The following is a 22,658-nucleotide window of genomic DNA, read 5'->3' on the forward strand; positions in this document are numbered from 1 at the left end:
CTTTGTCCAGACCTCCCTCCGCACCCTGGGGCTTGGTGCCCAATCCATGATTTAAGAGGAGGAAAAAGGCTCCCTAGGTCTGGACCGAGGTGTGGCGGGCTACGTGGCCGCGGGCTGGGTGGCCCCATGTGGCCCCACAGCGCCGCAGCCGGGTGGGGTGGTGCCTGACTTGCCTGGACGCCTCCCAGGAGCCCCCAGGACCAGGCGGCCCCAGCCGGGTCGTGGCCCGACCGCAGGACCCCGGCCGACTGGCCGCAGGCAGCGGGTGGGGGCGGGGATCCCTGGCTGGGCCCCGGGTTGCTTCTAAATTTAGGAATCTGATTACAGAGTGGCCGAGAAAGGGAAGGGAGAGGAGGGTGCTAACGCAGGATCGGCTCGGTCTGGGCACAGCGGGGTGTGCCCGGCGGAGGTGTGTCTAGGAATCTGGGGCTCCGGTGGGAGGGGCGGCAGGCGGGGGCTTCGGCCTGTGTGAGCTGCAGCACGTGCCCTGGGCGGCAGGGACGGGCACGGGCGCAGCTCGCAGGCTCCGAGCCGCCGCCGGTGTGTGCGCTGGCTCTTTGTGTGCCTGGCAGGGTGGCTGGGTCTGGCTTTGAAAGTCTCTGCCCACCCCCTCCCCCATCTCCGTCTGTGCCGCTCTACCCGCTTCCCGGTCTGTCACTCTGCCCGCGCTGGTCCTGGGGGAGGGGGATGCTGCTCCCAGCTGGGGTGACAGTGAACCCAGTGGGGAGGAGACCCGGCTCCTCCCACTCCCTGCGGTCCAGACCTTCCCCTACACCTCCCACTCCCCAGTCCTCGGCCCCTTATGCCACTGTTTTGGGGTGCATTCTGCAGCAGTTAAAGGGAACTGAGGTGACCCCTGGGAGCCCACAGATGCACCAGAAGCTAGGCTTGGGCCCAGTAGCTCTTGGAGGAATTCATTCCTCGCCTGTCCGGCCTCCCATCCGCTCTGGCCCCCAAGGGCGCAAGAGGGAGGGGGTCCCCCCTTGCGGAAGGGGGGGCGGGGAGTTCCTTGGCAGGAAGGGAAATGGAAGGAAAAGCTGGGCTCCACCCGGGCGGGCGGGCAGGCGGCCTCAGGGCCCCCGGGGCAGGCGGCAGTAACCCGAGCCCACTGGTGTGCGGGGCTGGTGTGCGCGTGGGTGGAGCTGACCCCGGGCTACTCCTGGGGGGCAGCCGGGGTCTCCCCCCAGGGGCAAGCCCGGGAGCCCCGGGGCCCCGCGGAGGGAAGCGCTCTCCACCCGGACCCTGACCCCACCCCCTGGAGGTCTAGCCCCGGCCCCCAGGCCCCGCCCCCCGGGCCCTCCCTCCCACCCCAGGGCCAGATGTTCAGCTGGCGGAGGCATCGGCTGGGGGAGGGGTGCTGAGGCCGCAGCCGGCACTACTTCCCTGCCAGCAGCTTCATTGTGTGCGCGAGGAGCGAGCGGCGGCGGAGAGCGGGCGGGCGAGCAGCAGCCCGAGCGCGGCGGGGAGAGCGAGCGCGCCGGGGAGGGTGCGAGGCGGCGCCCGCGGCTGCGCTCCGCCCGCCTCCCGGCAACTCTGCCCAGCGCGGCGCGCCGTGCGCGCCGTCCCGCCGCCGCCGCCGCCACCGCCACCACCGCCGGGACCCCGCCGCCTGCCGTCGCAGGCAGGGGTCTGGTCGGGACAGGGGTCCCCGCCCGGGGACGGGGGCATCCCGGTGCAGCCGAGAGGCGTGCAGCCCGCGGGGGGCGCCACTTGCGCCGCAGCGCCCGCCCGCTCAACTGCGTGGGCGTGAGGGCGTTGGGGCCCCGGGGCGCCCCGAAGGCAGGGTGCCCCGACTTCTCCGGGGGAGCCCCAATCCCGTGGAGCGTCCGGAGCGAGCGCGCCCCAGCCGCACCGGACCTTGCGCTCGTCCCCCGCGTACCCCACTTCTGCACAAACTTTTCTGACGCCCTCGCCCGTGGGGGTCGCGGAGAGCGCGGAGCTGTCCGCAGGGCTCCTGCCACGGACCCCGTGGCCGGACCCCGGCCACGCTGACCTCCTGCCTCTCGTAGCCTCAGTGGCGACCTCTCCAGGCCGGGCCGGGCGCGGCACTCGAGGCAAGCGCGGCAACCACCGCAGCTCTCCGAAGGCTCCCGCGCCCCCCGGGGCAGCTGGGCGGGGTAATGCCCTCGGTGATGGAGAAGCCGAGCGCGGGCTCCGGGATCCTGTCCCGCAGCCGGGCCAAGACGGCGCCCAACGGCGGACAGCCCCACTCGGAGGATGACAGCAGCGAGGAGGAGCACTCGCACGGTGAGCCCGGCGGCCTAGGGTTAAAGGTGCACCGGCACCGGGGACGCGAGTGGGGCGGGGGGAGAGTTGCGGACCACGGGCGTTTGCGACTCGTGGCTCCTGCCTCCTAGGACTGGAGCCTCTGGCTGGCTTCTTCCCAAGCCCGGGGTCTGCCCGCACGGGGAGTCTGGAGGCTGGGCCCCTAGCTGCCGAGGAGGCGGCCCTGCCCACCCCCGCCCTGCCCGCCCTGCCCGCCCTGCCCTGCCCTGCCCTGCCCTCAGTCTCTGAAGGACTCAGGCGGGCCTCCTTGGCGCAGTTTGGGTCGCTCATACCTTGCCACCTTACGGGGGACTGAGGTCTGGCTGGGGCAGGGGCTGGAAGGACACTTCCACACCGAGCTGTGAGGCTCATGTGGGGAGGAGCCTTGGTTTCCCTGCAGGGCTATGGTCCAGGTCTAGGGACAGCAGACCCCCCTCCCCACCCTTTCACCCCCCGCCAGAACAAAGGGCTCTGCTTGGCCTGGGCTCTAAACTGGCCCCTTGTCCCCGCCACCACCCCGCCCCCCCCACCCCCTCCACTATGGGCTATGACTAGGCAGGGTCTCTCATCTTCCAGTTTCTTCTGTGGCTGAGGGTAACTGAGGGGAAAGATCAGGGGAAAGTGAGCCTTCTAGAAGGTGAGGGCCCTGGGTGGTCAGGAAGGAGAGCCTTGGGCCGGCGCCCCCCACCCCCTCCCCGCTACATCCTCCTGTCCTCCCCCCCTCCCTCCCTGGAGTCCTGACTGCCTCCCCCTGGCTCCACAGACAGCATGATCCGCGTTGGAACCAATTACCAGGCCGTAATTCCGGAGTGCAAGCCTGGTGAGTGGCAGGACAGGCTGCGAAGGGAGGGGAGCGGAGGGCCCATGGCTTGGCCCTGAGCCCCACCTGGGGGAGCCCTTGGCTGGTGCCCACTGGGAGGACAGGCAGGCAGGCGGGCGGGGGTGGGTAGCCCGTGGCATGGGCTTAGCTTTCCTTCTCTGCCTTCCTGTCTGGGTCTCTGCCCCTTCTTCCTTTCTGGGCCTCACCTCACAGGCCCCACTTCTCTGCCCCCTCTGGCCACTTGTCTGGACCAGCGCCGCTAGGCTGAGCCGAAGGTCTTCCCCTTTCTGGTCTTGCATTTCAGAGAGCCCAGCCCGCTACAGTAACAAGGAGCTGAAGGGGATGTTGGTGTGGTCACCCAACCACTGTGTGTCAGATGCCAAGCGTGAGTGGGCAGGATCCCGGTTCGGTCACATCCTTGGGAGCTGGGGGTTTGGGTTCATGCCAGTCAGTGACTGGGCTGGAGGCTTAGGTATGTGGGTTCAGCCCCTGCCCTGGGGCTCAGGCTCGGGGGGGGGCGGGGGCTAGCCCCTGGAGGCCTCCCTCCATCTGGGCAAGCAGGCTTGGGTCGGGAGTGGTAACCCCGTCTCCAGTACCGGGCCCTCCCATCCCTGCAGTTGACAAGTACATAGCGATGGCCAAGGAGAAGCATGGCTACAACATTGAGCAGGTGAGCCTTGGCCCCGTAGGTGTCCGGGGTGGGGATGGGACAGTGCTGGGGGCAGCTGAGCTGAGTGGTTCCCTCTCCCGGGCCAGGCACTGGGCATGCTCCTTTGGCATAAGCACGATGTGGAGAAGTCGCTGGCCGACTTGGCCAACTTCACCCCGTTCCCTGACGAGTGGACCGTGGAGGACAAGGTGCTGTTTGAACAGGCCTTTGGCTTCCATGGCAAATGCTTCCAGCGGATCCAGCAGATGGTAAAGCCCCATCGCCCCAGCCAAGTGTTCCTTAGCCCTTCTCGTTCTGACGAGCCTGCCCCGGGGGGTGGGGGGCGCAGGGTCTGGGGTGGGCCTCAGCCTCTGGCATTGCCCTTCCAGCTGCCTGACAAGCTGATCCCCAGCCTGGTGAAGTATTACTACTCGTGGAAGAAGACCCGCAGCCGGACCAGTGTGATGGACAGACAGGCTCGGCGGCTGGGGGGCCGAAAGGACAAAGAAGACAGGTGGGGGTCTTGGGGGGTCCCGGGGGAGGAGGGCACACTGACCTCTGGGGAGGGGGTGGCCCTGGCCTCTGCCTCACTCCCTTCTGGGCCCCTGTGTCAACAGTGATGAGCTTGAAGAGGGCCGGGGAGCCGTTAGTGAGGGAGAGCCGGATGCTGGAGACCCTAAGCGAGAGGTGAGGTCTGGCCCTGCTTACCCGCCTGCCCTGTCCCTGGGCTCCCCACCACCCACTCCTCTCCTTTCCCTGGCAGCCTCTGCCCTCTCGGCCCCTGAATACCCGGCCAGGCCCCGGGAAGAAGGAGGCCCAGGGGTCTCAGTACCGTCACCACCCGCTGCGAACCCGACGTCGCCCACCCAAGGGCATGTACCTGAGCCCCGAGGGCCTGACGGCTGTGTCGGGAAGCCCAGACCTTGCCAACCTCACTCTTCGAGGCCTTGACTCGCAGCTCATCTCCCTCAAGCGCCAGGTGGGGGCCTGAGAGAGGAAGGGGCCGTGTGGAGGGGGTGGTGGGCAGCCCAGGGAGCTACAATTTTGGGGACAGCCGGAGTATAAGGGGAGCAGTCCAGCTGCCCCGACTGCCTCTGCTCCATCCTCTAGGCTTCTGGGTAACTGGGTCTTCTTCTCTGGGCCTTTTGAAGAAAACCCTCTGCTCTGCGAGAGGGGGACAAACCGCGTGGGGCGGGAGGGGCGAGCTGGGTGGTGGGTGGGTGGCCATGAGCCATGTTGCCGCAGTCCAGGCGTGGCCAGAGTTGGTCTTGGTGGCCTCTCTGGCTGGAGAGCTTGATGGGTCATTGCTCGGCCTTCTCAGGTACAAAGCATGAAGCAGACCAACAGCAGCCTCCGCCAAGCACTGGAGGGGGGCATCGATCCACTGCGCCCCCCGGAGGTGAGGGGGCTTTGGGCCTGGGTGCAGCAGGGGCTTCTCCCGCACCCCCCAGGGGAGCCGAAAGGGGAGCTCTGGGGGGGGGGGCAGGGCCCTCTGTTTGCATAGTTTTGAGTCCAAAGGATAAATCTTCTGCTCTCTAGGCCAACACCAAGTTCAACTCCCGCTGGACCACCGATGAGCAGCTTTTGGCCGTACAAGGTGGGTTAGACTTTTCCCCACCCTCCAAGGACCTGGGGCAGAAGGGAAGGGAAGGGTCAGGGAAGGAAACACTTCTAACGGGGTGTTCACACTTGGCTGCCCTCTCGATCCTTGCAGCCATCCGGAGGTACGGCAAAGACTTCGGGGCTATTGCGGAGGTCATTGGAAACAAGACCCTGACCCAGGTGAAGACCTTCTTCGTGAGCTATCGGCGCCGCTTCAACCTGGAGGAGGTGCTGCAGGAATGGGAGGCCGAGCAGGATGGGGCCCCCGGAGCCCCAGTCCCAATGGAGGAGGCTAGGAGAGGGGCCCCCTTGCCGGCCCCAGCCCTCGAGGAAGACGACGAGGTGAGGGGGTGAGAGGAGCGAGGGTTGGAGCCGGCTGCGGTCTTAGGTGGGGGTGAGGCTGTGCTGGAGCCTGGTCTCCCTTCTCTCACCTCTCAGGTGCAGATCACCTCCGTCTCGACGTCTGTGCCCCGATCGCTGCCCACCGTGCCGCCTCCGCCGCCGCCTCCCGCCTCGCTGTCCCAGCCGCCGCCGCTGCTGAGGCCACCTCTGCCCACGGCACCCACCCTGCTCCGCCAGCCGCCCCCACTCCAGCAGGGCCGGTTCCTCCAGCCCCGCCTGGCCCCCAACCAGCCCCCACCACCTCTCATCCGCCCTGCTCTGGCTGCCTCCCGCCACGGTGCCCGGCCCAGCCCTCAGCCCCCACCCACCCTGATTGGAGCCCCCCTGGAGCCTCCAGCACCCTCACTCTGAGCCCTGAGGTCCTCTACCCACCAGAGGCTCTAGAACCCCGTTGCCGGCCATCCTCGGACACGTCTGGCTTCACTGAGGACGGAAGGGACTAGAGCTCTTGGGCAGGTCTGGTCAGTCCCAGAGCTGCCGGTGGACAGAGTCTGGACCTGTGGGCTCTGCAGGGTTCTGGCAGCGGAGTCTGTCGGTGCCCACCCCGGCCGGGGGCTGGGGCTCAGGGGCCTTCTGAGCTGGCCTGGGGGTCTTTGCTCTTCCTGGCTGGGGCTGGAATGGCTGCCTCCTGGTCTGGGGCTTGGCCTTTGGGTCTGGCCCTTTGTGTAGAGGGGGTAGTGATCTTAGCTTGGGGGATGGGGGAGTGGACGGCCTTGGCTGTTCTTCCTCTTTCCTTTCTTTTAGCAATAAAGTCTGGGTGAGGTGGGGAGGGGGCTGGAGGGGGGAGGTGGGCAGAGAGGTTCCTTCGGGGCCTGAGTGTGGCAGAACTGGATGGGCAGGCAGCTCTCCTGTCTTCTGGAGCCCGCTGAGAAGTGCTGAGGAGCTCTGAGGGTGCCCACTGGACCCGCGGCCTGAAAGCTTAGAGAAAGGAGGGCTGGGAACATATGCAGACATGGGTTTATTTTTCAATGTTTTTAAAAAATAAATAAAATCTTCCACGTTCACCGAGTGCGCTCTCTTCCTTCGGTGTGGAGGGCCCTGGGCTTTTTGCTTCCTGTCTGTGCCCGGAGGATGGGAGGGAGCAGCCACCCAGCACTGGCCTCCCCTAGGCCCCAGACAGGAATCCATTCTCTCCTGCAAGGCTGGCGGGCTGAGCCACATCTTGCCCAGGGGGACTGGGTCCCTGCCCGGCTGGGAGAAGAAACAGGAGGCAGCTCAGATTCCAAACATTCTCTTTATTACGTGTTTGATCCAGAGGAGAAACTAAGTGCGGGTGTGGGAGTGGGTGGGGAGGGGCCACCTTGCCTGGGAGCCCCTCCATGGGCCACCACCCCCTCTGGGAGCCAAGGCATGCCCTCCCGGCCCCTCAGAGCACCCGGGCTGTTCCACTGGGCAGGAGGGGTGGGGAGGGAGGAGGAGAGAAAGGGAGGGAGGGACAGAAGGAGGGGGAGCCCTTGGTCGGAGCCTGAGCCCAGAGCCTGGAGCCTGGAGCCCGGAGCCCGGAGCCCGCAGCTGGGGCTTGGGGCAGGAGGGCTGAGGTTGGCTAAGCCCCTTCCTGGGACCTTAAGGGCTTGACTTGCCACAGAGCCTGGGCTGGGAGTGGGGTGGGGGTGATGAGTAGGGGTGGAGTCATCATAAATCAAAAAAAAAAAAAATAAAAATAAAAATAAAAATAAAATAAAAAATAAAACCCATCACAAAAAAATGTACAACTCAGGTGAGGGCAGGGGCGGCCTCTATGCAGGACCCCCCTCCCCCAGGTTCTCAGGAACAGAAACAGCAGAGAAATAAATTAAGGGTTGCAGCGGCCGCCACCAGCCAAGCGCCCATAACCAGCCACTCCCACGCTGGCCGAGGAGGTTAGCAAGCTGGGAGTCACTAGGCCGATCTGTCCCCCCACCCCCGGGGGGAGGGCAGAGGCTCCCGGCCCCCCGCTGCCCTATCCAGCCTCCCACCAGGCGGCCGTGGAGGCCCTAGGCAGTGTCTCCTGAGAGGAGGGGCGACAGTGTCAGGAAGAAAAGGCAAGGCCGGGAGATGAGTGGTGAGGGGAGTCACTGCTAGGGAACTAGCTGGTGCCCAGATTAATGCCAATGAAGGGGGCAGGGGAGAGGAATGGCGAGGGGCTGTGCTTTCAGACAAAGGCTCTCCCATAACGGAGTGCCCAGCATCCCTGTTCCAGAGACTAGCAGCCCAGGCGGCCCCCTGGGGGCCGAGGAGCCTATCTGCCCTGCAGTCCCCTCCCCTCTCCCAGCGGGGGGTGGGGAGGTCAGCCCCCCCCCCCCCCCCCCCCCCCCCCCCGCCTTCTGCCCAGGAGGGGTGGGAGAAGATGGCACAGACTTTTGAGGAGGGGAACAAAAGTCCCCACAGCAGCTTGTGGAAGGAAATGCCCAGCTCTGGGGAAGGAGGGGCGGAGGGTACAGTGTGGGGAGGGGCCGGAGCCCGGAGCCTCGCCTGCCAGCCCAGGGCAGCCGCCAGCCCCCCCCCCGGGCCCCCCCCACCTCAGGGCTGCGCAGAGCCCCTCCCCTGGCCCCTGGCCCGGCCATCCAGGCCTCCAGCCCTGGGGCCTAGGTCAGGGGAAGGCCACCTCTGGTGGTTTGCTTGGAGGGGAAGGGGGAAAGGAGAGGGGAGAAGCCCAAAGTGGGCCTGGCGGAGGGCCTGACAGGGAACTCCACCACTCTTGCCTGAGTGTCCCAGCCCTGAGCCGCCCTCCCAGGAAACCCCACAGATCCAGTCTCGACTGTCCCAATGGGGCAGGGAGGAAAGGTGGCCGCTGGGATTTTTTTTTTTCTTTTTTCTTTTTGGTAATAAAAAATTTCTTGGTTTAGGCGAAATACTCTGTGCAACCGCAGTACCGAGGGGGAGCCCTGCCCCCCCCACCCCCCCTCCCCCCTTCCTTTGCCTCCTGTGGGGGAGAGGGGGAAGGGGGACTTTCCGGGCAGGGGTCAATGTTGGGGGGAAAGGACCGTCTCCTGTCCCCCCCAAACATGGAAGAAAAAAAACCAAGAAGGGCGGGAGGGGAGAAGTGCCAGCAGGGGGAGACACGGCCATCCGCGCCCGCAGTCTCGCCCAGGTGGGTGGGAGCCCGGCCCCAGCAGCTCCGTCCGGCCGGCCCGCCTCCGGCGCCCTCCGGCGCCCCCCGGCTCCCAGCAGCCCGTTAAAGCTTGAGCTCGTTGGCTATTTTGGAGGCAATGTTTTTGAAGGCCATGGAGGTGCCCGATATCCGCTTGAATCGGACCCCGTTGAGAGAGAGCCGCGGCAGTTTGCACACCTCCATCTCCCACTGCACGAAGTTCTCGTGGCCCGGCGCCCCGTGCATGCACAGCAGCATGTACTTCTCGTGCAGCTCGCTCTGGCAGCTGTTCGCGTCCAGCACCTTGCGGATCTCCCGCATCATCTCGTTGGGCTCCATGGAGCTGGTGGTCTTCATACTCCACGTGAAGCGCAGGGAGCGCGGCTTGGCCTCCCGGAACTCCTCCTTGTCCTTGTCATTGCCTCCGCTGCCCACCACGTGAGGTCTGCAGAGAGGCCGGAAGCGGGGGGTCAGGGCGTGGCCCGGGGCACCCCACCCACGGGAGAGCCACCCTGGCAGCCGGCCCCCACCGAGGCCAGAGAGGAGAGCGGGACGGTGCCCCAGAGGCGACAGTGCCGTGGGAGGGAACATCAGACCTGGTAGGGGGGGAAGCAGAGGGAGGGTGAGAGGGGTGGGCAGTTTTGTGACCTCTGTCTCTCAGGGAGGGCAGAGAAGGGGAGGAGAAGCCAGGCCCTGGCAGGGGAGGGGAGGGGAGGGGAGGGCAACGGTTCCATGCTTTTCTCTGATGAGCGGAGGGTCAGGGAGGAAAGGAGAGCACGTGCTCCACAGCCCTGAGCGGTTCACAGACGGGACAGAAAGCAACGGCTGAGGTACAGAAAGGAGAGCTGGTCGATGGGAAGGAATCTGTAGCCCCAACCGCCCAGCCTAGGGCTCCTGCTTCCAGAAGGCACCAGAGCTGAGGAGAAGGGCCCACACCTACTGCCGCTGGGGCGTGGGGCTTCTCTGAGGAAAGGGAGGCCCCGAGACGGTGGGGACAGGGCAGAGCCACCGGAGAAAGAGCCAGGGGGCAGGAGGAGGAGAGGAGCGGGAGGCTCGAGGCAAGCCCGGAGGCCTGCGCAGGGCTGGTGCTGGCCCCAGCCCTCTCACCTGAGCGTCTCCACTCGGTCTTTGCTTTCAGGTTCATTCAGGTTCCTCAAAAAACAGAGCGAGGGAGAGTTTAGTGCTGGGACCTCTCGCTCCTTCCACCGCCGCAGACCCAGGTGAGGGTGGGTCTGGTGAGGGGCCACTGGTGGGTGAGCGGGACCCTAGCTCTGAGGCCACTTGCCCGTCACCTGGCAGGCCACCACGGCCCTGCAGCACCTCACACCGGCAGCTGGACTGTCCCTCTGCAGCAGGGAGCCCAGCGCCCGGGGCCTGTCCCTCCCTACGCCCCCAGAGATGTGTGCTGGGGAGGCGGAGCCTCTGGGCCCGGGGAGAGGGGGGTGCGGGTGTGCAGGCGCGCTCGGAGCACACGGCCGCGGCACGAGGCAGCTCGCCCACCAGCCCACGGCCAGGGCCTCACGCTGGGGATGTGTCTTCTTCAACACCAGTACCGGGGGGCCCCTAGGGCCGCAGTCCTCTTGAGGGGAAGGGGCTGGGCCGGGGGGGTGGCGTGGTGTGTGTCGGGGGGTCAGAAGGAAGCCTCTTTCAGGAGGCTCAAAGGGCTGAGAGCTGGAACCGTGAGCAAGCCTGGGGGCGGGTGCCTGGAGATGGGGTGGGGGAGAAGAGACACGAGGCCGTCCGTGGACAAGCCCGCCTCCCCCAGTCTTTTAGAACTCCCCCTGCCTGCCAGGCTGCCAGGCCATCTGCTTGTACAGAAGGGAGGACAGAGGGCAGGGCAGGGCCAGCACCTTGGGAGGGTGGGTGGGGAAGAGGTCTGGCCCCGCTGAGCGGCTTCTCCAGCTCCTGGCTGGAAGATGGGTGCCTGGAGCCGGGAAATTGGGGGCTGCAGAGGAGGGCAGAGGGCAGGGATGTGAGGATGACAGAGCAGCAGCAGCACATGGAAAAGGAACACGAAGACACGACAGACACACGAATGCACACAAGCGCGCTGCGTGCGAGCAGGGAGCCGGGGCTGTGCAGGGGAAGGAGCCTGCTGCTCTCCCCAGCCCCACCTGGTCCCTGCCCTGTGGGTGGAGGCGCCCGGCTGGGCAGGCCCCCACCAGGGCCTGTGAGTCAACAGCCAGCCATGCAGTGAAGAGCTGGGTGGGGAGCAGTGGGTGGGAAGGGGAAAGCCTAGGGACCCTGCTTGGCCATTAGTCAGTTGGGTCCCCAACGCATCTGCCAGGTGTCCTATAGCCCTAGCACAGAGCCGGGGCTGACAGCCTTGGGGAACCAGTGCTCCCAACACGGCCCTTGGTCTTCAGCTTGGTCTTCGGCCCACCCAGGCTTCCAGAGAGGGTGAGGACAAGGCCGGAGGGTGGCAGAGCCAGGTTCTGGTCTCAGAAGGGAGATGTCTGAGCTGGGGTGAGGGGGATCTCCCAATGTTTTGCCGGGGCTAGGAGGCAGACGGCTCCAGCCCTACAACATCCCGGCCCCTGGCTCTCTGGAGGCCACAGTCCCTATCCAGAGAACATGGGCCCAGAGAAGCGGCGTGGCTTGATTCGTCCAGATCCTGCGGGAGGCAGGAGGTGTGCTGGGTGGGGGCGGGGCAGGCCTAGTTCTGCAGGAGCTGCCAGAAGGGGGTGCTGTGCCCACTCCTGAGGCAAAGGCTCCTGAGGGCCTGGAAGCGTCAGACGGAAAAGCCTTGGGACCCCAGCGTCCCTGTAGCACCTCCGAAGTCCTGCTGTCCCTAGGACAGGGCCGAGCTCACACGACCCTGAAGTGTTCAGGGGACCAGAGAAGGGAAAGACCCAAAGACCCAGAAGGAGAGCCCATCCCAGACGCACTTGCAACCCTCCTGGAGCTCCTTCACAGCGCATGCACAGACGGGGGAAAGGGCCAGGGAAGGAACCCAGTGCTACGACCAAAACCCAAACCTGGGGTGGGGGTGAGGAGACAATCTTAAAGGGAGAATTCCCTGAGAAGGTCCCCTGTGCCTCGGGACAGGCCCCTCATTTTCAAAGTCACCTGCCCTGAGTGGCCGCCCAGTCAGAGGCAGTCTTCATCCCTTTAAGATGGCAGAGAGAGGGCCACACAGACGTGGTTAGCAGATGGAGGCGGGAGCAAGAGCCAGAAAAGGGGAGTTAATGACGGAGGCAGGACACAGGACACAGAAACACACACACACACACACACAGCGGGCTGAACGCCTACCTTCTGGCAAACCTGAAAGACAGATTTCTAAAAAAACAAACAAAAAAAGACAAAATAAAAAAAGAAATAAAAAAAAAAAACCAACAAGACAGTATGTGGATAAGCAGGTGGGGAGTGGGCTTTACAGGTTCGAGGGTCACCCCACGTGGAAGAGCCGCTCAGCGAGACTAGAGTCCTAGACGCCCCGCCCCGCTCCGCAGCCCTGCGCTCTGGGACGGGAAAGGCCATGGCTTTGGCTCTCGGCTACTCCGGCTGAGTGAAGAGCAGCGGGAAGGGCGGCGAGCCTGCTGCTGCTTCCCGAGCTCCGACGAGGTGGGGACACAGGAAGCATCCCGCCAGGCGCGATGGCTCCGGCGCATCCTAAGAATCAAAGCTGTCTCTTCGGGGTGGCTGGGGCCCAGGTGTGAGAAACCTCATGAAGAGAACGCCCCTCCCCCCGCTCGCCACCTCGGAAAGCGTCAACCCACGGGGCTTCGAGGGAAGAGGCCAGCCTGGCCCCCAACGGCTACTCATTTATGACAGGCCTTCATCCCGGCGAGCCCTGGGGAGGAGGACGCGGCTGACGCCGAGGGAGCGACCGCAGCTGGACCTAACTAACCGGATCGGGGGGAAAGGAGGTCAGAGGGGGCGAGCCAGAGGACCAGGAAAAACTCTCCTTGCCGGCCCAGCCTGGCTCGGGCCTCATGACTTTGCAGCTGCGTCACCAAATATAAGTTTCCATGGGAACCCAGGAGAGAAGAGGGGGGGCTTTTATTTTAGCATCTGAGTTCACACTCTCCTAGAGAGGAGGCGGCATTGGCCATCTGCTCTCGGGGCCAGAGAACGAGGGCTGTGTACAGCAGCTAGGGAGAGCCCGGGAGGGACAGACGGGTCTCGGATCGTGAGATGCTGAGAAGCACCCAATTCCTTAGGCTTCCCAAGGCCTCTTCCAACCCCAAGACCCAAGCCTCATGTCGGCAGTCCCCACCCCCACTCCCAGGCAGGTAGGAGGGCCTGGCCTTATTCTCTCTGCCACCCTAAGCGCCTCCCCACCCCCACTCACCTGCGTACAAACTTGGAAGTGAATTTGCTGAAGATGCTCCCCGAGGCCCCCCGCCGGCCCTGGCTATTGCCAGAGGGAGAGGCTGGGGTCACACCGTAGGGCAAATTCTGCTGGTCCCGCACCTGCCGGAGCTGTCCAGCGTGGAAGGTGCTTCGACTGGACACACCCCGGGGGAAATTAGTTCGGTCTGGGGCTCCACCACTGCTGCTGATGTTGTGGGCGGAGGGGGAGGCGACAGGGACACGCTGGGGGGCTGTGCTGTGGGAAAAGAGGTGGGGGCGGAGGAGAGGTGTGAGGGCACAAGCGCGCCGTTACCACCGAGCACCTGCAGCGCCCCGGGCTGGGCAAGGGGAAGGGAATGCTAGGGCAGAGGCAGCCATCACGGAGGACACAGAAGGAAGGGGTGTGACCACTGAGGACACCGGCAAGGAGGACATCTAGGCGGAGGTGGAAGGAGATGGTTCGGGGGAGGGAGGGAGGCAACAGAGGATACGTGTGTGGAGAGCAGTACAGGCCGGAGAGAAGTGGCTCCTTGGGAGCTAGGCACACTGGAACCTCCAGGGGACAATGCTGACCAACCCTCAAGGACTGAGTCCCTTTGGTGCTGACTGTCCCTGGGGTCCTAAGGAAGTCCGGGAAGGCTCAGAACAAAAAGGCTTCCTTCTGGAGCCTCGGGACGGCTTCTTGCATATCTGTTCTGAGAGGGGAACTGGAGGAAAAGAGGGGCATTAAGCTATTTTTTTTGTTCTATTTCCTGACTGTAGGGGACAGAGCCATTTCTTGTGGCTAAGATGCCAAGAGCAGAGTAGCACCCTGGGGCCGGGGCGGGGGGGCGGGACTTGTGGGACGCAGGGGGTGGGGCAGGCTGAGGGCACCCGCCGCACCAGCTGCCCCAGCACACTTGCCTGGGCCGCGGCACCTCACAGTTACTGTCCGTGGGGGGCAGCCCAGTGGCCTTGTTGGGGTGCACGGAGGCCGACATGGATTTCTGGTGCTGGCGGGGCCGGGCCGCAGAGACCGCGGCGGAAGCAGAAGCTGTGGAGGCCCGGGACCCTGGCATGGTTAGGCTAGGAGACAAAAGCAGCGAAGAGGCCTGGATTAGGGGTGGGTGGGAGGGGGGGCAGTAGGTTAAGGTTAGGAAGCAAAGGGCAGGGCAGAACGGTCGGGGGGTAAGGGGTGCGGAGCAAGCCTCGGCAGGTGCAGGTCAGGTCAGGTCAGGTCCGGGGAGCAGCAGTGGGACTCCAGTCAGAGCGGAGGAAGGCGGGGCTGGGAAGTGGAGGGCGGGTGAGGAAAGTGAGGCAGGCCAAAACCTGGGGGAGGAAACCAAAAGTGCAGGAAAGCCGACAGGAGGTAACTGCCTCCGGGTTGCGCTGGTCTCCTAGGAATTCTAAGAACAAGGATGTTTTGCCGACAGAAAGAGCAGGGTGTTGCTAAGGGGAATTTTCATTAAGCTCAGAAAAGGAGGAGCCAGGAAGGCAACACACCAAGGGACGCTGGTGGTCAAGGCTAAGGGGGGATCTGTTTGGTTAGGCCCAGCCAGGGTCACGCTCAACACGTACACCCTTCAGGTGGGCAGCTCGGGGCTCTGCTCTGAGCTGGGGCCCCCTAAGCAAAGCCTCAGGCGCTGACGCCGAGAGGAGCACGGCTGCCATGCCCTGGCTGCAGTCAGGAAGCAAAAAGGCAGGGGCGCCCCATGGGCTCAGTCAGAAGGGGTGTGACTCTTGACCTTGGGGTCGTGAGTTTGAGCCCCGCACTGGGTGTGGACATTGCGTAGATAAGTAAGTAAACAACAACAACAACAACAACAACAACAAAAAGAAAGAAAGAAAGAAGCGAGAAGGCAGCCAAGATGACCATGGAGTCTCCCTTGGTCCGCCCACTGCAAGCAGCAGTCCCAGGAACACAGGGGAGAGGACCCGGCGGCAGGGGTGGGGGTGGGGGGAAGAGCAGGGGGAGGAGCTGCTGTGTGGACAAGCTGGACTGGACAGAGCCAGGACGGAACTCCAGAGAGCAGGGAAGGGAGGCGGGGCTGCCGACCAATGTCACTGCTGTGAGAGAGGGCTCAGGGGGGCTCAGGGGACGCCTGGTGGGCAGGGCCTGGGCTGGCTCACCTGTCTTTGCCGTTCTGGATGGAGGCCTGCCCAAGGCTGGCCCTCTCCAAAAGCGGGGAATTCCTGCTTCGATTTGTGCTGGTGGAGAGGACGCTGTTCTGTGGGGAATAAAGGGCAGAGCTGTACCACAGAAAACCAAAGTGTCCTTCTGCTTGCCGAACTGGCTTCCCCTCTGCCTTGCAGCAGGAACAGCAGGTAGAGAAAAGAAAGGGTTCTGCTTTTCCTCTTAGGGGTAGGCTTTCCACAGGAAGCCAAAGTGGCCTGGGAGATAAGACCCGGTGGGAGGTAAGACCTGGTGGGCGGCCGGAGGGAGCTGCCAGAAGAGGGCAGACCCCACCGCAGGAGAGGAGCGGGGAAGGGAGCGGGGCTGGTGGTGGTGGGCCTGAGGGACGCTCACCGTGGAAGGGGTGGGGGTGGTCTTCTTCCTCTCCAGGCCGGGCAGGGGGCTGGCAGGCACTTTGGCTGTGCTGCTGGCCTTCCGCCCTGACTCCCGGTCTTCCTCAGGCCGCTTATTCTCTGCGTTGTTACTCTGCGTCTTCTTAGAGTAGGAATTAGACGTGGGAATGGCAGGACCAGCTGCTGGGCCAGAGGGGCGACAGGAAGTGGTAAGGGCGAGGGGCCCACCGAGCGGCGGCCGCCCACATACATGCACGCGCCGCGCTCTCCTACGGTCTTGCCAGCAACTTGGCAAACCCCAGGTCCCAGAGGGCGAGGGGAGTTATATTACGTGGCTCGGCCTAAGGCTAACAAGTGGCTGAACTGGGACCGAAACTCAGCAGTGTCATCCCCAGCCCCCAGAATCTGTTCCCTTTCAGGAGAGGGGTGAGTCCCCACCTGCAAGTCCCCCGAAGCACTCACCCTGGTCACTGAAGCGCCGCTGCTTGGGGTTGGCGGAGACACTACGCTGTACCTTGTGGGAGGGGGAGGGGGCACTGCTGTTGGTCAGATCGGCCGAAGGCCGGGGCTTCAGGGTGATGGTATCGCCCTCCAACTGCAAGCAGAGGCAAAGGGGGGCAGAAGTCATCGGAGATGCGTACAGATGGACCCGCGGACACACCATGCTGCCTGACACAAAGCCACCCCAGACTCACATGAGATAGGCCTCTGTAGGACCCAGGTGTACCTGAACCTTCCAGGAGACACATTCGCCCTAACACAGATCCTGACAGAGCCTAAGACCTCCCCCGCCCAGCACCGGCCCCCAGCACAAAAAGGACCCCCCCTGCCCCCATAGAGGGATACGCCTGTGTGAAAGTGTGAACACACTTTCACACTTGGAGACCACACCCTCCTGCCCCCGGCTAGATACCTCCCGAGCAGGCTAAGGTGAGAACCGACAGTCCAACACTACCAGGCGGAGAGCAGGGAGACCGGAGTGCATGTGGGGACACGCAGATGGTGAGCGAGACCCCACTCCCACACACACCCACAGACTCACACACAGGCATGGTTACCCAGACGGGCAGAAGAGCAAAGACGAGGCTCCAGATGAAGAGACGGGAGGACGGACAGACATGCACACAGATACACACAGCCAGACAGAAGCACTAGGTAGAAGCAACGCAAAGACTCAAGATTCCGATGAAAAAGGCACAGAGACCCGCACACCTGAACACCCAGAGATGGACAGTTCCAGATGCAGAGGGACACAACACACGGAAACAGACACACAGATTTCTAGATCAGCAAAGAACTGATCCTGGGGCGCCTGGGTGGCTCAGTCGGTTAAGCGTCTGCCTTCAGCTGAGCTCATGATCCCTGTGTCCTGGGATTGAGCCCCATGCTGGGCTCCCTGCTCAGCGGGGAGCCTGCTTCTCCCTCTTCCTCTGCTCCTTCCTCCCCACACTGGTGCTTGCTCTCTCTCGCTCTCTCAAATAAAATCTTTAAAAACCCAAAAAAAAGACAAAGAGATCCAGCCTAATCAACACAGACGGGGCCAGATCTACTCACCCACGCGGGAACCCAGGCCCAGGCCTAGACCCCACCAGCTTTCTTAGTCATTCTGTGACGGAGACCAGTGCAAGCAAAGGCCAGCGAGCCTTACCCACCAGTGCTGAGGCTTAAAATTCGTCCGTAGAGAGCACACCTACTCAGAGAGGAGCTGCTGCCCTCCACGGCTGCCAGAAGCACGGGGGTTCTGGTGACAGGAGAGCTGGCCGGCAGGGGACAAAGCAGGGGACACACACCTCGGAGCTCTTGTAGCCCAGGAGCAGGTAGGTGGCCATCACCTCGTTGTACCTCTGGCCCACCAGCGAGTCCTGGATCTCCTCCCGCGTGTAACCCATGGACACCATCAGTTCTGCACAGGGGGGACATACGGTTACAGCTGGTCCCAAGTCTGAGGGTGTTCAAGCTCACAGCTTGCAGAGCCTCACCTGTCCGCCGGGGGTCCTTGTAGTCAGGGAGCGGCTCCACGTAAGGCTTTAATTCATCATCTTCGTGACCCACATTCATCCATCGATCTTTCATGATTTGCTGGGGAGCAAAAGGAAGGGTATGGACAGGGAGGAAGGGGACTGAGCTTGGAGGTGGCCCTGGGAGCGTTCCCTGGACTATCCAGCCAGCCGGGCTCCAGGCTGCTCACCTCTAAAGTGCCTCTCTTGCTGGGGTTGAGAATGAGAAATTTCTTAAGCAGGTTTTCACAGTCCGTGGACATGTAGAATGGAATGCGGTATTTTCCCCTCAGTACCCGCTCCCGTAGCTCCTGGGTAGAAGACAAATTTATTTTATTATTTTTTAAGTAAGCTCTACGCCCAACGTGGGGCCTGAACTCACCACCCTGAGATCAAGAGTCGCCTGCTCTACCGACTGAGCCAGCTAGGCGCCCCAACAGGAGGGAAATTCAAATCACCCCAAGGCCCAGGGAAGAAAGCTAATATCCAGGCTCCTGAGAGCTGAAGACTGACCAGGCAGACATACCTGAGACACGGCAGGAGGCAGAGTCCGAACAAGGCAGCCCACTAGAGAGGTTCTGGGGTCAAACACCCTGCTCAGCCCGAGGCCTGCCATCCCTGCGCCTTGGAGGAGTGAACGGACACACAGTATCTCCCACCCCTTGAGGAAGAATGGAGGCCATGACACCGGGCACAGAAGGCCCCGCGTCCGCTGCTACCTTTGGCAAGCCCTTCTCTGAAGCTGAAGCTCTGGCTTGGGGAAAATGTAGCGGCGGCAAGGATGAGAGAGGTCAGGGGGTAAGACCAGAGGCTGAGAGGGGAAACGAGAGACAATAAAAATGATCTAAGCCCCGGGCACCCGGCTGCCTCAGTTGGCTCAGCGTGCGACTCCTGATCTCGGGGCTGTGAGTTTGAGCCCCTTGTTCGGTGTCGAGGTTACCCACAAATAAATCTTAGAAACAAACAAACAACTAAGTGTGAGCTTCACTCCACCTTGAGGTTCTGTCCGTCAAAAGGCAGGGATCCGCTGACCAGTGTATACAGGATGACTCCCAGGCTCCACACATCTACCTCGGGTCCGTCGTACTTTTTGCCCTGGAAGAGCTCTGGGGCAGCATAGGGGGGACTGCCACAGAAGGTGTCCAGCTTGTTCCCAAAGGTGAATTCGTTGCTGAAGCCAAAGTCTGCAATCTTGATGTTCATATCAGCATCCAAGAGCAGGTTTTCTGCCTGTGAGGTAAGATGGAAAATGTCAGGACTGAGTGGACCGCGGTAAGCCAGGGGACCGGAAGGACCTGACGGGGAAGGGAGGACAAACAGGGAGCCATCCTCCGTCTCAGGGCTTTCTCCATCAACTCCAGGGCAGGCCCCCAGTCAGTGTGGGGAGGCTGGGCTGGAGGAGGGCAGCGCGGGCTGGAGGGGCTCTGGGGGTTCCGCTGTGTCAGGCTCAGGTTAATCGCAGCCACGTCTGCCTGGACTTGGGCGGCCGGGAGCCTCCGAGGCATTCCACACTCGAGCAAGTCAGGGAGAGAGCGGAGCGAGCACGCGCCCGCTGTGGGTCAGTCACCGTTCTGCCCTCGGTCAGCGGCCAGGCCGCCTGAAGGGCCAGCAGAGCCTGCAGCGCTCCCGGCATGCCTGGCAGCCCCGGCGACGAGGGGGCAGCGGCCCTCTGTCTGCCCGCCAGAATGAGAACTAAGGCCAGTCGTGAGGCCCGTGGCAGAAGCAGCCCGAGGGGCTTCCTCATCATCTCCAAAAAATTAAAAGCTGGAGTTTCCTTGAACACGCAGGGCCTGATGGTTACATCCTTGCCGACCCCCGCCCCGACTCGAGACATGGGGGATAGGAGTGAGCCTTACCTTTAAGTCTCTGTGCACAATGAACTTCTGGTGGCAATACTGCACAGCAGACACTATCTGAAAGGAAGGAAAGAGGGTCAGCCCAGCGGTACCCTCCTTGCCTACCCGCGGTACCACTACCCGCGGGTCACGGGGCTGGCGGACCTGGGACCCGGGACCTAGTTCTGCGCTGCCACAGCGACAGGCAAAGCCCAGAGGACCCTCCACAGGCCACTCAGAGAGAGGCAGCTCCTTCCTACGTGCCGAAGCCGGAGGCACAGAGGCGCCGAGGTCGGGCCCATACTCCGCAGTGGGAGCCGCACCCACCTGGCGGAATTTGGCTCGAGCCTCTTTTTCTTTCATCCTGCCGTGGGCCACCAGGTAGTCAAACACCTCTCCTGCAAGACACAGGGTGGGGTCCAGTTCGGAGCTTACTGGGGCTGGGGGATGGGTACGGGGCTGGGGGGGGTGCCCACAGGAAGGGGCAGTTCCACACCTACCTCCGCTAGCATACTCCATGACAAGGTATAGAGTTTTCTCAGTCTCGATCACTTCAAATAACTTAACTACAGAAGAAAAGGCCAAGGCACAAGTCAGAGAAGAAGCAGGGGGCACACTCAGAGCCCCGACCTGAGCAGAGGCAACCTGGGACCAAAGCCCCCTCCCTTCCCCCACGAGAGAAAGTTCCTCTCGTGGCAGCCACACCACTCAGGACAGCCCAGGGCGCCAGAGGCACAGCTGGATTTTGAGCTGGGCTTCCCCAGAGGCGTTCGCAAGGACTCCAGAAAGCAGCATGCCCTCGGGGAGGAAGAGAGGCTGAGAAGCGGAGCCGTGCTGTGGGGGAAGGAAGGAAGGAAGACATCTCGTTCTCACCTATGTTGGGATGATTCAAAACCTTCATTATTCTTACTTCGCGGAATAGCTAGGAAAGAAAATACCAAGGGTCATGCTTGCTTAACTTGCTCCCCTTGGGTCCCCTCCAAACAGAGCCACTGCTAGGATTCTTCTCCCCGAAGAGAAAACAGGCAGAGAATAGAAAGAGGGCAGCTTGTCCCAGTCACCCAGGCCTGTCCCTGGTGGTTGAGAAGTGGGGGAACGAGAGCAGAAGCATCCGCAGGAGGAAAGCGGGGTTCCTGTGACTGGTAGCCTCGGGTTCAGCATCTGGATAGACCAGCCACGTGCCCTGTTGCAGTCTCCCCAAATCCAACCCCCAAACAGCAGACGGGTTTGGCCGGGTGCCTCTGAAGGAGGGAGTGTGAGCCCCTGTACATGAATATTCAGGACCAAGGCTGTCACTGAAGTTGTGACAAAACAGACTCCAGCTTGGTCTGTGTGTGTGGGGGGGGGGGGGGTTGTTTCTGAAGGGGACCCCCTTCATCTTCTGGTTTACAGAAGTCAGAGGGCTCTGCACTAGTGGGCAGGCCCTTCTCTCCCAGGCCTCTGGGGCGGTGACAGAAGCCGCCGCTCCTATATATAGCTGATGCCAATTTTAATCAAACCCACCTCCACACACTCACGCTCTCTTTGTGAAACAAAATCAGGGACTCCAAACCATGTATTTCCATAAAGAAAGATGACAGAAACGAACTCCATCCCCCCCTGCGGGGGCCAGAGGACTGGAGGTGGGGTTTTGGTAACTTCCAGGCCTCACCATTTGCACAAAGAGCAGAACTAGTTGTTTATATTTTGTTTGGTTTGGGGTTTTTTTTGCAGAGAGGAGAGGTCTGGAACCCTAATTCAGGAGAGAGTTTATGGAATCAAATGAGCATGGTTTTTCCCCTTAATGAGATCTGAGAGCTTCTGGGAGGTGGAAAGGAAAGGGAGAAAAGACAGGCTTTCCAGTCTTTGGGAATTGGACTCTGAACCTGGCTCCCTTTTCTTGTTAGAGCCCAGGTTTCTCTTGCCTTCTATCCTGGTCCAGCAGCTGTCTCGGATGAAGAGGCAAGAAATCCTGGACATCACCTCAGGGGTGGTAAGCAGCAGGGAAGTAACACTGAAATGGGGCCAGAGGCAGTGACCAGGGTTGCCCCCCTCCCATGCGGTACAGACACCCCCCCCCCCCCCGCCAGGGTCCTACTGGCCTGGGAGGGGCATTCTCCTGGGAGAACAGTAGAGTTTTCTGGGCTCGCTGAGAACCCTAGGGGATAGATTCTTCACTACTGTCCTCTTTACGGATCACTGCTGGGATCAAATTTAAACAGAGTGATTTGGCCAGAATCAGACTGGCCTTGGTAACAGTGTGTGTTAAAAGGCTTTTAAAATGGCTACATTTGTCTGGCATTGGTGCCTTCCAGCCGGCTGGTCAGAAGAGGCAAGGAGAAAAAAGAGATGGGAAATAAGACGGCCTGGCCGACCGTGGCAATGACCATATGGCAGGCTGGACTGCACTGGAGACCAAATGGCTCACACCAAGCTGGCTTCCATCCTGCACGGGCTGAGCCAAAATGCTGAGGAGCCCTCTTCCCCTTCCTTCCGGAAAGCTCTAAGCAGGAAAGCCCTGGTGATGACAGTAGTGTTTCCTGTGAACCGAAGAACCTTGAGGGGATCCCAGGGCTAAGAGAAAACAGGAACCACTCTGGTTTTGGCTGCCAGCATGTTAAGGCACCTGAACCTCCACCCTGCTAAGTCCAAGAGTGCCTCTTCCCAATACCAGCCCCCAGCCCCTAGTCCCAAGCTCCTAAATCACACTGCAGCAGTCAGCGTGAGCCTACGGCCTCTCCTAACTCAAATAACACAGTGCGGTTGTGGAAAGAAAAATTCAGTCCGCCTCCTGATAGAACTAAGGTGAATCAAGGTCAGGAAATCTGAGCCACGGTCAGGGGAGTATGAGGGCACCAGGAAATCCGACTGACCTGGATGGGGCAGCTAACTCTCTGGGAGCCAGATGGGAGACCTCCTCCTTCCCCTAACTGCCAGAGCCCAGGATGAGGGGAGAGGGCAGAGAGTTTCCAGTTCGACATCAACCCGTCACTGGCAAGCGGTCCCATTTTGCGATCGAAGCCTCCTTTTTGTGTCCCCACCAGTTCTTCATAGCTTCCCAGCCAGGGGTATGTGTGCCCACCTGAGCAGCTAGCTAAGACAGACCTCAGTTTCCCACTGTAAGTCAAGGAGGGAAGGAAAAGTTCAACCTCACCTGGCGAACATTACATGCAAATGACTCAGACTTTTAGCCAAGAGGAGCCTAAAAATGAGAAGGCAGGGGTGCCTGGGTGGC

The 22,658-nt window shown here is 62.3% G+C and overlaps 2 protein-coding genes across 11 annotated transcripts in view; one reads left to right on the forward strand and one right to left on the reverse strand.

The window, feature by feature from the left end:
* Window positions 1-2,104: 2,104 nt before the first annotated feature.
* On the forward strand, window positions 2,105-6,742 carry RCOR2 (REST corepressor 2). The gene is made up of 12 exons (XM_046017886.1): window positions 2,105-2,247; window positions 3,029-3,085; window positions 3,390-3,470; window positions 3,703-3,755; window positions 3,842-4,003; window positions 4,124-4,248; window positions 4,352-4,421; window positions 4,498-4,713; window positions 5,056-5,133; window positions 5,274-5,331; window positions 5,449-5,678; window positions 5,775-6,742. Exons 1-12 carry the CDS (start codon window positions 2,121-2,123, stop codon window positions 6,087-6,089), a joined length of 1,572 nt encoding a protein of 523 aa, XP_045873842.1. The 5' UTR covers window positions 2,105-2,120; the 3' UTR covers window positions 6,090-6,742.
* A 211-nt stretch (window positions 6,743-6,953) lies between these two features.
* Window positions 6,954-22,658, reverse strand: part of MARK2 (microtubule affinity regulating kinase 2) — a 57,290-nt gene continuing 41,585 nt past the window's right edge. For 2 of the 10 annotated variants that reach the window (XM_046017876.1, XM_046017881.1), the window contains exons 4-19: window positions 20,318-20,366; window positions 19,945-20,010; window positions 19,772-19,842; window positions 19,466-19,522; window positions 18,603-18,839; window positions 17,801-17,920; window positions 17,592-17,691; window positions 17,403-17,515; window positions 16,075-16,207; window positions 15,614-15,795; window positions 15,217-15,314; window positions 14,011-14,172; window positions 13,106-13,363; window positions 12,064-12,090; window positions 9,916-9,960; window positions 6,954-9,253 (exon numbers count right to left, since the gene is read on the reverse strand). In XM_046017876.1, coding sequence (XP_045873832.1) covers window positions 8,893-9,253; window positions 9,916-9,960; window positions 12,064-12,090; window positions 13,106-13,363; window positions 14,011-14,172; window positions 15,217-15,314; window positions 15,614-15,795; window positions 16,075-16,207; window positions 17,403-17,515; window positions 17,592-17,691; window positions 17,801-17,920; window positions 18,603-18,839; window positions 19,466-19,522; window positions 19,772-19,842; window positions 19,945-20,010; window positions 20,318-20,366 — 2,079 coding nt within the window. In that variant the 3' untranslated portion in view covers window positions 6,954-8,892. The remainder of the gene's footprint in view (window positions 9,254-9,915; window positions 9,961-12,063; window positions 12,091-13,105; window positions 13,364-14,010; window positions 14,173-15,216; window positions 15,315-15,613; window positions 15,796-16,074; window positions 16,208-17,402; window positions 17,516-17,591; window positions 17,692-17,800; window positions 17,921-18,602; window positions 18,840-19,465; window positions 19,523-19,771; window positions 19,843-19,944; window positions 20,011-20,317; window positions 20,367-22,658) is intronic. The other 8 variants (XM_046017877.1, XM_046017883.1, XM_046017879.1 and 5 more) reach the window with 8 other exon arrangements.

This window comes from Meles meles, chromosome 8, assembly GCF_922984935.1.
Source record: "Meles meles chromosome 8, mMelMel3.1 paternal haplotype, whole genome shotgun sequence".
In the NCBI taxonomy this organism is placed as follows: domain Eukaryota; kingdom Metazoa; phylum Chordata; class Mammalia; order Carnivora; family Mustelidae; genus Meles; species Meles meles.